The 13609-nt window shown below is 39.3% G+C and overlaps 1 protein-coding gene across 1 annotated transcript in view; it reads right to left on the bottom strand.

Annotated features, from left to right (window-relative positions):
- Positions 1 to 506: 506 nt before the first annotated feature.
- The window catches only part of LOC311192118 (uncharacterized protein), a gene marked incomplete at both ends in the record, with an annotated part of 34025 nt that continues 20922 nt past the window's right edge, over positions 507 to 13609 (bottom strand). The window contains 15 exons of the mRNA XM_084264542.1: positions 507 to 687; positions 777 to 873; positions 2028 to 2216; positions 3355 to 3444; positions 3530 to 3620; positions 4228 to 4469; positions 5175 to 5732; positions 5855 to 5891; positions 6980 to 7015; positions 7809 to 7889; positions 8655 to 8723; positions 9398 to 9466; positions 10367 to 10435; positions 10964 to 11032; positions 11904 to 11972. Of these exons, the coding sequence (XP_084120668.1) occupies positions 507 to 687; positions 777 to 873; positions 2028 to 2216; positions 3355 to 3444; positions 3530 to 3620; positions 4228 to 4469; positions 5175 to 5732; positions 5855 to 5891; positions 6980 to 7015; positions 7809 to 7889; positions 8655 to 8723; positions 9398 to 9466; positions 10367 to 10435; positions 10964 to 11032; positions 11904 to 11972 (1947 nt within the window). The remainder of the gene's footprint in view (positions 688 to 776; positions 874 to 2027; positions 2217 to 3354; positions 3445 to 3529; positions 3621 to 4227; positions 4470 to 5174; positions 5733 to 5854; positions 5892 to 6979; positions 7016 to 7808; positions 7890 to 8654; positions 8724 to 9397; positions 9467 to 10366; positions 10436 to 10963; positions 11033 to 11903; positions 11973 to 13609) is intronic.

The following is a 13609-nucleotide window of genomic DNA, read 5'->3' as shown; positions in this document are numbered from 1 at the left end:
CCGGCCGCTCTCCCGCCTGCCCCCGCCCCGGCTGAGGGTGGGGCCGCGGGCCGGAGCGGTTCCCGCCCTGATGCTTCGGCCGGCCCGGCGACGCCTGCGGCCTGGCGGCCCCGAGCATCTTGTGAAGGCGGGCAGGGCGCTCCGAGCACCTGGCACACGGGGCAGTTGCCGCTTTTCCCCGCCTTCCCGCTCTGCGGGTACAAGGTAACACTGGCGTTACTGCGGGCAGGCGCTAAGCCCAGCCCTGTACCGCCCGTGTGAAACCCTCGCCTGCTCAGTACAGCACAGCTTCCAGTCCTGGGGAGCGTTGTGTGCGCAGGGCTGTGGTGGTTTTCTTTGGTTGTCTTTTCGTTTGGTTTTTTGTTTGGTTGGGTGTTTTTTTTTAACCTGGATGGGATATATCATGTTTCTAACTTGGAATAACTGAAAAGTTACATCCAGATGAATTGTAATTGCACTATCCTACCACATTCAAATAAAGAATCCTAGGAATCATAGGAAGAGACTCATCCTTTGACAGTTCTTTCCCTGGAGCTGATCCTGGAATTGGAGATGAGCCCATTGCAGCCCACCAGGCAGCCGATACAAGCTAGGAAAATGCCGTCGTGCTGCCCTCTCCTCTTCTCCCTCCACCGCACCTGCTGCCCTGGTGGGATGAGAGTGCTGTGAGTCTGAGGAGGCCCCTGGCTAGGGTGTGCCCAGGGGGTCTTGAAGTAGGAAAGGAGAATGAATGTTTAGCTTGAGGCCAAAATCCATTGTTGATACGCTGAATTTACCGTTTCTTCAGGCTAAAAAATCCACAGACTCCACCCTGAGCCTCCATCAGGTTCTGTATGCAGCAGTGCCTAATCCGAGAGTAAGTCTGGTTAAGGGCTGTGGCAGAAATCCGGTTACATCATCAAGAGCGCATTACACAGTAAGTGTAATTTAGCTGTAAGGTTTTAGTCCTGTAGACATAGCATTATCTCTTCTCTATCATGGCAGTAAAAACATATGTTTTATTAGAAACAAGCATTTAAGTATATAAATCAAGTCATAGGAAATACATCATACACAGGCAGACATAAATGTAAAAAGCAGTATGGCAGGACAGGCAATAGAGAGTAAAGTCTACTGCATTTGATGGTTTGAACATAAGTTTTAAAAATTCTTTAAGAGATGAAAACACTAAAAGGCATTTAAGAATTAGACTTGGCTTTACAGAAGAGAAATGTGCGAAGCACCATTTTAGACATGAACCTAATTTAGCGATGCCAGCTGCTAGTATAGTCACTCGTTTAAATCTGTGGATATGTTTTAATTGCATTTTTCATGTATCTTGCTAGCTAATGGAAACTGAGGAAAGTTTACAGAAAAAAGAACTGAATTTAACTGTGTTGTGGTCAAGAAAAATGGGTAGCTGAGCCACCTCCCTGTCCTGTGACCCAGAGAACATATATCCACAAGTTGATGCATTTGCTCTGTTTATGTATACTGAGTAGTACAGTGCACATAATTTGAAAAATGGTATTTTATGCTTGATTGTTAAAATAGGATTTGTGGGAACAATTCCACTTAAAAAAGTCTTCATTGCAGAATCCGTGCTGAATATCAGATTTCTGTAACAGAGAGAAAAGAAATTACATAATTTTAATGATCAAAGATTGCTTTCCAAAGCCATATATGTACTTTAAAATGAGGTATAGTTACTGACTGTACACTGGTAGTCTTTAAAAGGCAATTACTGTGGCAAATGCTATACTGGTCTTACTATACCTTAGTAAAAAAAGAAAATTTGTACTTGTGATACTGCTGAAAAATTGCTATTTGTTTACATAAGAACTATGTCATACAATATATGCATAAAGAATTAAAGTGAGCTTGCATGGGTAGACATTTCTTTAATTAGTGATATATGACTTCATAATGCTAATTTTCCTTACATTAGTGGATTAGCACACGATGCTGGATACTTGATAACAAACCCAATAGCTTCAACAATCAATAGCTTCAACTTGCTCATTATTAAGGTAGAGATAAATTCCTACCTCCAGAAAAAGATACACAAGCCTCTCTACATTCCTCTTCGCTCTCAAAGCGGTTTGCATTTCCATTGCAGCCACCATACCAAAACTGAGCACAGGCATTGGCTTGTTTATCATAATACCATTTTATGATATAAACACGGCACGGACCTTGATCCAGCCTTAACTTGCACCGGAGGTCCAGGATACTTTCTAAAATAAAGACAAAAAAATTGGAAACAATTACATTTGTAAAAATCAATTGTACTGTGTATATTTTAACTTTTAAACTCTGGTTTAATTTTCTTTTTCTTCTGTTATTGCTATACAGCAGTTTAAGATTTGCTTTTATTTGTGAAGATGTTGGCTTTGAAGGCAAGTTAAAAGTGCATCTTAGGTCAAGTAAACGGCTCCTTTACTGGCATGGTTGTAGTAACTCCAGAAATAATAGTAGTACAGCTTCACATAGAAGGGCAAACAGCACAAATGTGGTAATTTTGACATCTAATTAGCAGCAGCCAGTCTTGTGAGCATCTACTATTTTTCAACCGCAAGAATCCTGCAGTACATTGCTTCAGTACATTAGTTCTCCTTTTGGGGAGGGTGGCGGGAAGAGGCATTAGGATTGTGAGAATAATCAGTAATCATCAGATTGTGAGAATAATCAATAACTTCAGTCTTTTATAAGGTGTTTGTGCTACTTCTCCAATAGAGTGGTAGTAATTATGAACTTACGTGTTAAATTTTAATGTAAAGATTGTTGGTCTAATGATTTGTACAGATATATTGTCACATAAATATTCTGTCTTTGGCAACTGGTATCTTGACACTTACCCAAAAAAAGGTTATTGCCAGAATAATAGTCATGCCTGTGTTCCCAGGAATCACAGGAACATCTCTATTGCTCTCTTCTGTTGCTCCCATTCTAATGCATTATTGCATATCCCCCAAGTGATGGGCATTTCATATGAAAGGAATCAGACCTTTGAGCAGTCAGCTGATTACTCTATGTCCCTTCAAATGACTAAACATCATTTTTTCCTATTTTCCTGGCACGCCTCAGCAACCACTATGTTCTCTTTTTGATGCTGTTTATGAGCTCTGTCTCAGGTTGTAGCTGACCCTGCTCTTCCTGTAACTAAGTGGAGCAGTGGGATTTGGAATTTGGTGAACACGCTGTACAAGAACTGTGACTAGGTCTGTTACAGAATCCTGAAACAGATTCTCTTCCACACCATGGATTCGCAAAACCTTCAGAGAGTGGAACAAAATTACTTTGCCTTAAAGCCTTATGAAAAGTTAGTGGTGGGATAAGAGGAAACAAAATGAAAAACTAGTTATGATCTATAACCTGGTCTTGGTGTGAGCCCTGCAGTTGAGAGAGATGATGTGATCACTTTGTCTGATGCTGATGGCTTAGATGGCATTAATGGTACCACAGCTGCAGGTGAAAAGAAACAGAATGACATAATTGATTTTTTGATCAGCCAAAAATGAAGTTGAAGACTGAATGATGACAAAAATACCTCTACTGTCCACTGTTAGCAAGGATGACTGTTCCTCCTCCTCTTGTTCGGCTTCATAGGCTTCATATACCACCACTGGAGGTACTTTGGTCTGAAATAGGCATTTTTTTGCTTTACTTTTCAGATACTGTCAAGTGTCTTAAAATGAACAAGCCATTTATCATTTAGAGGCTTTCTAATGTTTTTCCTTCCCATTTACCCTGACTTGAGTGTTAAGAATCAGGATTTTAACCTCACCTGGCTGGTTACCAGGAGGTTGTATATCCTAAACCTGGAATATAGATCTTCTGGGTTTTAGTTGACCTTTACAGAATTTTATGCATAAACTTAAAAATATAGGATACAATTGAGTTTAATTATTATTCATACTTATTACAGTGTAATATATTTTAATAATTGTATGTTTCATACAGTTGTACAAGTATTGCTGTATTAAACACAGGAATAATAATCCTTGTAATAGTATCAGGAATAAATTATAGCCACTAGATAACTGCCTGCGTGTAATGTCAGGACTCTTACTTGGAACTACCAGCTCTGAGCATATGAAGTTAAAGAAGCTATTACAGTACCTGTCCTGTAGAAAAATATGGGGAAAGTTCCACATTACATCAAGCGACAGAGAAGGATTTATATATATGTATATGTGTACATATATATAAACCTTTTGCTCATTAAAGCCTTCTGAATTTTCATACCACAGCTATTGGTTGAGGAAGATCGCCAAGACTTGGAGAACTTTCTACTGTAGATACTCCAGGTATCTGTGCTGAAAGTGATTGTCTATTAACATTGTTGTTCTGAAGTATGTAATGTAAAGAACTTGAAGATACTGAGTGGAAAGATGGTCCACTTAGGCTTGCACCATTTCCATTACGGTTGTATATTAAGGTACCGTGTTCATCTTCACAAAATTGGTTGACTAATTTGGACTCCAGAGCTGTTTAAAAAAAAAAAAAAAAGCAAAGTTAAATCATCATACTGAGAAATTCAATGTGGTTTTTTAATTTGGGTTATTTATATACATAGCTAATGCACAGGTAATCCAGTATTTTGGATTATTTACATGCATCTGAGAAGATCATTCCATGCACTCTGGACTATGGCTTTTGTCACAGATTTGCTGGCCTGTAAGCGCTCTACATGGTGGTAAATACAGTGAGCTCACCTAAAAGTGTTCATCTGAGGTTAGTAACAATTACTAGTAGGAAAATAACTGCTTACCTTGTTTATGTGAATAACCTGATGAAAATGGGTTACTTTCCAATAGAAGTGAGTAAGTAGAATTTACCCCAGTGGATTTGATTCTGGTTTCCAGTCCAGCAGATTTACAGTGCATGAGGATTTTCCCAGTTTAGAAAACTATTTCAAGCAGCTGTTTCCCTACACTTTAGGTGGCATCCCACCACCAGTGTGGTGTGATTAATCATTGCCCTATAATGCAACCCTTTAAAAGGAGAGTCTGTATCTCTAGTGATCCCATGAAAATAGCCCTTTCTTCATGTGGTTCCTGTTACTTTGCCTCTTGTAACTAATCCTCATAAGCATTGAAACATGACATATCCACAAAGATAACGCTTTCCCCCACCCTGCCCCACTCTGAGAAGCATCAGACACAAGGCAGAACAAACTGCAAGGAACGCACCTGGGAGGGTGTTAAAGTCATCAATGAGGTACATGTGTTCTCCATCTGGGTCTGAAGCAATCAGATTCAGTTCATGCACAAACTCAGCCTGTGTTGGGTCTGAAGTGTTTACAATTCCTATTGCATACATTTCGATGTTTGCGGCATGAGCCTCCCGGACGGCAATGTCGAGCTTCACGGCTTCCCTCTTGTCTGCCTGGCCATCCGTGAGCACAATGGCTACCTTTCGCACCCCTGAGCGAGCACCAAAAAACCCTTCCTGGGTTGCCTTACGGACAGCAGTTCCTGTGTAAGTGCCTTCTCCCATGTACTGCATTTTCCTGATTGCTTGCTTAACATCCTGTTGAGTTGTGTACTTGCTGAGACCAAATTCTAGCCGGACTTCTAAACTGTATAACACAAGGCCAATTCTGGTAGCATTTCTGCCTACAGTTACTCTGTCTACTAAAGCAGTTACAAAGTCTTTGATAATCTCAAAATTCTCTGGTCCCACGCTCTCAGAGCTGTCAATCACAAATACAAGCTCCATTGGAATTTCCTTACATTTAATACCACAACCTGCAAAGAGAAAATAAAGAAACTTGCCACGTCATGATGACTTGACTGGGTATCCTTTTGGAAAGGAAAAGAATGTAATGAAAAAAATAGAGTCTGAAATAAAAAAATTCTAAAGTACTTACCACATATCTCTTTAATCAATTTAATTATATCTTCTCTCTGGATAAAAAAAAAAAAATGACAATTCGCCTCTTTCAAGTGAGGTGTAAAATCTGTTTCCTACAGGGTCTTACAAAAAAATCCTACTGTTTAACTTTCAAGCCTGACCTTCCAAACTTAGAATGAGTCCTGCATTTTACAATGAACTATTTTATATAGCATATAAGAATCAGTACTACCCCTCTCTAAAACAATTAACTACTGTTATTATAAAGAATGTTTTGTGATGATTTGGTTTTCATTAAAACTTAAACCCCATTCATATTTTAGCATCTGAATAATATGGATATCCCTTTTAAATGTATTTGGAATGCAGAAATGGACCCAACTTCAGGAAGCGTAGCGCGGTAGTGAGCTGGCATATGACACACAGCAGCAACACAGATTGGGATTGCAATTTGGGAACCACCCCACTCTATTACCCAGCTTTCTGTTGGTGGTGGTGGTGATGGTGGCGGTGTAGGGGGGGAAGCTGTTGTCTTCAAAACTCTCTGTTCAGAGAAGTGATAGCTTCTGTGACACGCAAACGAAGTGCAGCTCGTTATTAGAGCAATCAGTTGTTATAATTTTTGAAGTGCATGACAGGACTCATTTGGTGTTGAGTCAATCTTTTGAATACAACCTTTTGCAACTGCTGCTCAGCTTCCATCATAAACCTCAGTAGTATTTATATACTCTCTGACATGCTTTACTGAATTTGGGTCTGGTGCAGTTCAAGCTAGCAGAAATGTAATTAGGTTTCTAGCATGACAGACCGTGACAGGTTTGAAAATCTTTGCTCCTTAGACTCTTAAATATCTTTAAAAAGAACTTTCTGCAGTAGGTACACACTTAGGTCATCCAGCACTAACTGTAAAATAACACACAACGGGAAAATAAAATCACCAGGAACTTTAAATTCCATTGCAGCATAAACTGGATGAGAAAATGTCAGAAACTTCTGCAGTTTCTTTTTATATTATTACTGAGACCACTTCTAGTCAGAAAGCTCTTTCCAAAGTCATTCAGGTAGAATACATTGCCTCTGATAGTATCTCGCATTGCTTATATCTTGTCATAATGGGATTTAAATAATGGAATTTGCTTACTGTTAGGCCTTGCTCTCCCTTTGGTCCAGTTTTGCCCTGTAACAGTGATTGTTAATTAAGCTACTGCAATTAGTTAGTAACATTGCAATTCAGAATATGACTTCATCAACACTGCTGTTAGAATAACATTTGGCCAATAAGAACTTTACCTAGAAAACGTAGTGTTCTTGTTATATTACCTTGTGCATGCAACAGCTACAGCCTCCTCGGGTGGTGAGGTTTTTGTGGGAATTGGATGACCTCAAGTCTCCCACCAGATCATGGATTGTCAGTTTACATTAAAAGGGAGAATCTGTGCAAAGCTTTCCTGTTTACTACATTGTGTTTGTGTCCTTTCTGTTCTCCTGGCTGACACCCTGGAATGATCAGAATTCTGCTGCATCATCTGTGAGTCTAATAGGGCCAGTGTCAGGGCAAGAACAGCAATGGTGTTTATGTATCCCGATTTAATATATGCAAATGTCAGAGTAAAAGGGCACCACATTTTGCTTTCCAGCTTGTGGGCACCTGCCCATCAGCAGAAGTTACTGTTTTGCCTCGGTTCATCAGCTTTAAGGGGAAGTCTGGGCTATAGTTACTTGGTAGCCATGGATCAGAATTGCATAGTTTGGTCTTAAACATGGCAACAGACTTTTCCCTGCCTTAAGAAAGAAACCACATCTATGGGAAGTGGGATTTTCATCATGGAAATGTCTTCTTTATGCTTTTAGAGGTTTTCATCTTTTCAGTTTCTTGTTTCAGATTATATGTAGTTAAATAGTGGGAAGAACACACAACTCAGCTTTATTTTTAAGCAGTTTAAGAGAACAGATAAACCTGAATTACTCACAGGTTCTCCAGGTAAACCAGGGTCACCCACATCACCTTTTTCTCCTTTTTTCCCCTTTTCACCTGTGGCTCCTCGATCTCCCTTTAAAACCATGTTGGTATGTAGACAGAAAGTGTGAGTCAGGTTTATTTGCATGCTTCACATTTCTCTCAAGCTACTTTGTCGATTTCACCTTCAGCTTCTGACATGAGTTATAAATCTTTGTTAAAGACTATTTAAATCAATCGCTATTTGTGGACTTCCTGAATAAGTTATTGTGTTGGCTAAACATTTTTATTGAAAAAATAGCTGAAGCAGATCAAACGAACCATATCAAACAAGTACATGAAGACAGAGGGGTTTCATGGGATGTGGCATGATGGAAATTATTATCTAAGAAAAATAATAGAACAGTAGGGAAATTGAGAAGAAAGGCAAGGACATAGTTGGAATGCCACTCTGAGAAACCTTTTGTCCCAGAAAAGGTATTTGGACTACCAAACTGATGAATTACTGCCCCCTGGTTTGATTTTTAGTAGGCTGTGGGACTTTCCATGGACTTTCTGAGCTGATGTGATCACATCCAGAAACTGATTCCAACCCACATTTCTCTTTTTTTTTTAACACTGATAGAGTCCCCAAATTTTGCATAGAAAGGCAGTAGTATTAAATATAATATCTGTATTTCTTCCAACTGCAGTATAAGGTAAGTCTCATTATAGTAAGCAACACTGAAAGAGATCTGTTATAAAATATTAAAATGATATCCACTATCACAAAATTTGCATGCCTTCAATGAGAGCTGACTGTAGTGAGCATTTGCAGTATATTTGGTCTAGGACACTATCTCCAATTTAGATATCATACCTTCTGTCCCAAAAGCCCTTCTCCAGGAGGCCCTCGTGGTCCTGGCATTCCTTGAATTCCTTGTTCCCCCTACGGATAATCCAAGTAGTAGCCCTTTAATTGCCATTCATTATTTTAAATGTTCAAAGAGAAAATTTTCAAACTGGATTTTATTAAGTGTCTTGAGGCGCTTGAGACAGTGTAGTAGTTAGCATATACTTCTCAAATGCTTCATCAGTTTGTCTGCTCTAAAGTAGCATGATCATTATTGGTTCTAATTCTCCTGTTCCCTCTTTCCATCCCATTTTATTCCTTCTCATTCCTATTTTATTCCTTCTCATTCCCATTTTTTAAAGTCTGCCTCATCTGATCTATGCTTTGGGTGAAAGTTCATATTACAGGGAAAAATTTATATTGCACATAGATTCAGGATGGAAACTCTCTGCCATAGGTGGTACTTCATATAACTACTTCAGACTCTCTCTGTGGGCATGAGAATTGGGGAAGAGGGAATGATACTTTTAATTTTGTATGGCTATCTTTCACTGATAAAAGATGCCTCTGCTTCCTCCTCCCTCACACTCTTGTGCTTGTTTAGTTCAGTAGAGGCATAACATATTTTGTAGGCAGCTCATGTTACCCTTCTCATTTTCTAGCCTGAGGTTCTCCTCTTATAAGAAACAACATGAAATCTCCTTAACGCTGCGATAGTCAGATTGACCACTCAACACAGGTTAAACATTGAAGACACTCAGTCTTTTTACCTTAATGCCTTGAATACCTTCACCAGGAGGTCCCAGAGAGCCAGGTGGCCCTGGGCGTCCTGTAGTTCCCTAGAGAGAAACCCCGCATATGTTAAATACAATATTCATAATAAAAATACACAATGAATTGTTATACTAACATGTGGTTTCCTGTCCATCCTCTGCCTAATTGGTGTCTTTTTATAAGTAGTGAGGATAAGATTTCTCTAGCTGACAAAGTCTCTTTTTACCCTTTATCAGATTATTAAAATGCACTTTATACTTCAAAGGAGTTACTCAGGGCTTAATACTTATCAAACGCGAATCACCTGTCTGATAAAGATATACTTTGCATTGAAGGACAGATTGTATTGGTAGGACATTGGGAAATGAATTAAGATTTAAGAGAGGATTATTATTGCTGTGTTAGCTTTCATCACTATTAAGCTTACATCATGAGACTTACAGCCCTATATAGTAATGTAGCATTGCAAAGCCTGTTGCTAATTTACAAGCTAGTTTTTAAATGAACTCAAGAGAAAATGTTTCCGTTCCATATGTTCTAGTAAGCAATCAAAAGGCCAGTATGCCTGTAACTGTAACAGTAGGATAGGCAAGACGTGGTAAGTGCTTGTCAGGCCATCAATTCTGACCAGTGCTAGGTCTGAAGAAATTTTTGCTGCTCAATTGCAGCTAGTGTCTGCAAGAGCTAAATGCTTATTACAGATCTTCACTGCAAAGTTATCACTTTATATTTTATGATATGCAATTGGAAGAAGGCTATGGCTTATGGCCAGTCACCAGACACAATTCTGATTTTCACTAAGACACTGTATGTCTTAGTGATCTTATTTGTTGGATTTAGTTGTTCCTAGGGAAGACAGAAAACATAGACATGTATGCATGATCACACATGTTTATGCTTTTTTTTTTTTCCTTTTCTCTTTTAGAAAATAGACAATGTGAGACATAATTATTTAAAAGACTTACTTTTGGTCCTGGCAGGCCTTCTCCTGGGGGACCTGGGAGACCAATTGGTCCTCTACTACCGGGATCACCCTGAAAGTTGATACTTTAAAAAATAAGTAGTGAATACCAAAGTTTAATTTATACCAAAGCTTAAATTATCTCTAGTATTTCCACCATCTGTTATACTCAAATGGATAAGGAGTGGAGAACAGCACAGTGCAAGTCTAAACAATGCTAACCCATGAATACTGCAGGCAGGACAATAAAGTTATTTGGGATAAATGGTGGCTAGCAGTCTAAACATATTCAAGACATGTACAGTCAATTATGCAATAGTTACACAGGAGTTACAATTCCTGTATCATAAAATGAACTCCAGGTTCCTCAAACAAAAAACCCTTCAAGTGCCTGTATGATTCCAGCTATCCTGCAAGCAGCATCAGGGTGAGTTCTGAAGTGAAGCTTGAAGATCTTCTATAGGATCTTCCTTTTATATACACCCACACAGAAATTGAAGCTGGATTTAAAAAGTATTCTGACCATGACTTACAGGTAGGAATTATATCTGCATGAAGTAGAGTACACATGCATTTACTTTTCCAGAAGGCAAGTCTGTACCTTAGGTCCCGGTAGTCCAACTCCATCTGGGCCTTGTTCACCAGGAATCCCAGGAAGGCCTGGCAAGCCCTCAAATTATATGCACAGACAAAATATTAATTTCATTTACAGCTATATTAACTACATGGTTTTGGTAACAATATGACAGCATCTTGAATATATCGTCTCTTAGTGGGATCACTGTATTCTATAATTAGGAAAATTCCATTCTGATAGGCAGAAGTGGTGTCAGTGGCATTTGCATGAGTGTCTGATCAAACAATCAATGGGGAGTCTGATCCAGAGGCAGGTGCAGAAGCAGTTCTGAGTTGGATTGCACAAAAATATCAAGAAGTATTTGAAATCATATTCTAGTTTCCATTTTTACATTAACTAATTTTGATTCCTCATTGTTGCAACTGCAGGTACTTTCACTGTTGCCTGTAGTACAGGTTAAAGGGGTGTAAAGTATGTCAATCAATCCTTTGCCACACCTTCAGTAAGGTGATGAACAGAACTGAGGAGTTTGTTCATCTGGCTCTTTGGACAGTAGTTGCTTTTGGAGTGGTTCTGGAAGATAGGATTGCCCTGAGTTCACATCCACATGTAATGGACACAGCTGCTTAGCTGGGCTAAACTCTCTTGTTTGTATGGCTGGGCAGAAGACAGTACCCTACATCAAGATACTGAGGGAACTGAATGAGACATCAGTGATACTATAGAAAAAAAAAGCCCCACTTGGAATGTTTTACATTGTGTAATCAGGAGTAGTGGAGGACATGGAAAGTCTTGTACTATTTCAGGAGATTTCCTTCTGTGCTGAAATGCATTTCCACGCTCAAGCATTTTTAGGCTTTTAGACCAGCAAAACTTTCCTAGCATGTCAGCCATGGAGGGTAATCACATTGACACAGCACCTATGTATTCCCAGTTTTCATTAAAAAAATGTCTATAAACTTACAGGTGGGCCGGGATAGCCGTCTCCTTTTGGCCCAAAGGGCCCGGGGGGTCCTGGAAGACCTCGGTCACCCTGATGAAGGCAGGAAAAACAGCTGAGGTGAATACCAATACAATTGCTAGCAGCAAATTTGCCATTAAAGTGAAACTTCCGTGGTAAATACACTGTAAGTTGATTCTGTCTACCTGCTAATGTATTTCACTGTGTGAATGATTATTGTAGGTTTCTAATCCTGGACTAATACTGGAATATTTAATAGTGCTGAGGACTTACAGGACCTTTCACTTCTAAGTCACTAATTTGAATCTTTTTCAAGAGCTCTGTCATCATTTGTGGCCCACCTATAAGAAAGAATTACTTCAGTGACATTTCCTATATTTTTATCATGATTACTGTTATTCCAGCTTTGGGGGAACAAGCCCAAATTTACAGCCAAAATTCTAGCATGGGAAGTGAATTACTCAGTAGCTACTTTATATAATTCTTATATCTCCAGATAAACTGCTGCAGAGTATCGAGCAAACTGGATAGCTTCTGCACCTGCTGTATGTTTGTGTGGTGAGATAAGGGATGTAGGGCAGGGGACAACAGTGGTCTGTGTGGCCAATTTAGTTTTTTTTTCTATCACAAGGTTCCTGTCTGGTTTTCTTGTTATAGAATTATATTTCCTATGATGCTGTGGAACCTCATTAAAGCTATTAGGCTCCCTATCAGAGACCTATAGTTAAGCTCCTTTCATGGATCCAGATAGCTGGAGTATCTAGAACAGATTTACTAGGCAAACTAAGAGGACTTTAACCCTCCCAGCCATACAGGATGGTGCAGTGAATTGTTCAGATATACAACTGAATAAATGATCAAGATAGTGTTTGTCACTGCAGCTACACAGAATATGGGCATAACAGCAGCAAGCGAAGGCCCATGCAAAAATAATTTCAAAAACTGACACTGTAAAAGGTTTTATCCTGTACAGCAAAACCACTAATTCTGACAAAGGCAGCAAAATGCGAAGAACATAGTGACAGAAACATGTTGCCCAACTGAAAGTGCTTTATGGGCTCAAGGCTGAGGGAAAGATTTGCAACTCTGAGCAAAGGACCTACTTGCACACTGCTGGCTGATTCCTGTTGGATTCCCAGAAACAGAACAACATGCAGTTCTCTGAACTAACTAGACTGTGCCAGAAAAATATGTGATTCCATCATCATCATCTTGTTGAAAGAAATTTAAGGATCTTTAAAACCACTAACTGATCAAAAAGGGATAGAGATTGTTTCTTGTCTTTTGTGCTTCTGTTTCTGTGTTCAGTTCACTCAGAACAAGGGATAAGGGCTATGCTCAAAAGTACCGTCAAACTCACTAAGTACAAAAGCAAAAAGACAGGAGGAGCAGGATCTGGTTTATTATGAAAAACATGGGGTTGGTTGTATGTCCCAGGTTTCTTGGTGTTATGACAAAGTCAGCCCTGGAATGATGAGCAGTTTACAAAAGTTGAATCTAAGTTATACCTGCCTACACAAAACCAGTCATTTTTCTCTGCCATGTGAAAGCTTATGGTTCATGGAATCTGGAAGATTGACCATCCATGTTTTGCTAGCTCTGCAAATCCTTATGTTCTGCCAGTGCTTGACAACATGTTAAGAACTGTGGAACACTTGGCCATTTTAGGCAACTTGCTGCTGCTTCACTGAGATCCTGCCTTATTTTAC

This window comes from Gallinula chloropus (genome assembly GCF_964237585.1).
Source record: "Gallinula chloropus genome assembly, chromosome: 5".
NCBI classification, from domain to species: domain Eukaryota; kingdom Metazoa; phylum Chordata; class Aves; order Gruiformes; family Rallidae; genus Gallinula; species Gallinula chloropus.
The sequence above is the reverse complement of the archived record's forward strand: the minus strand, read 5'-3'. Positions and strand labels throughout refer to the sequence as shown.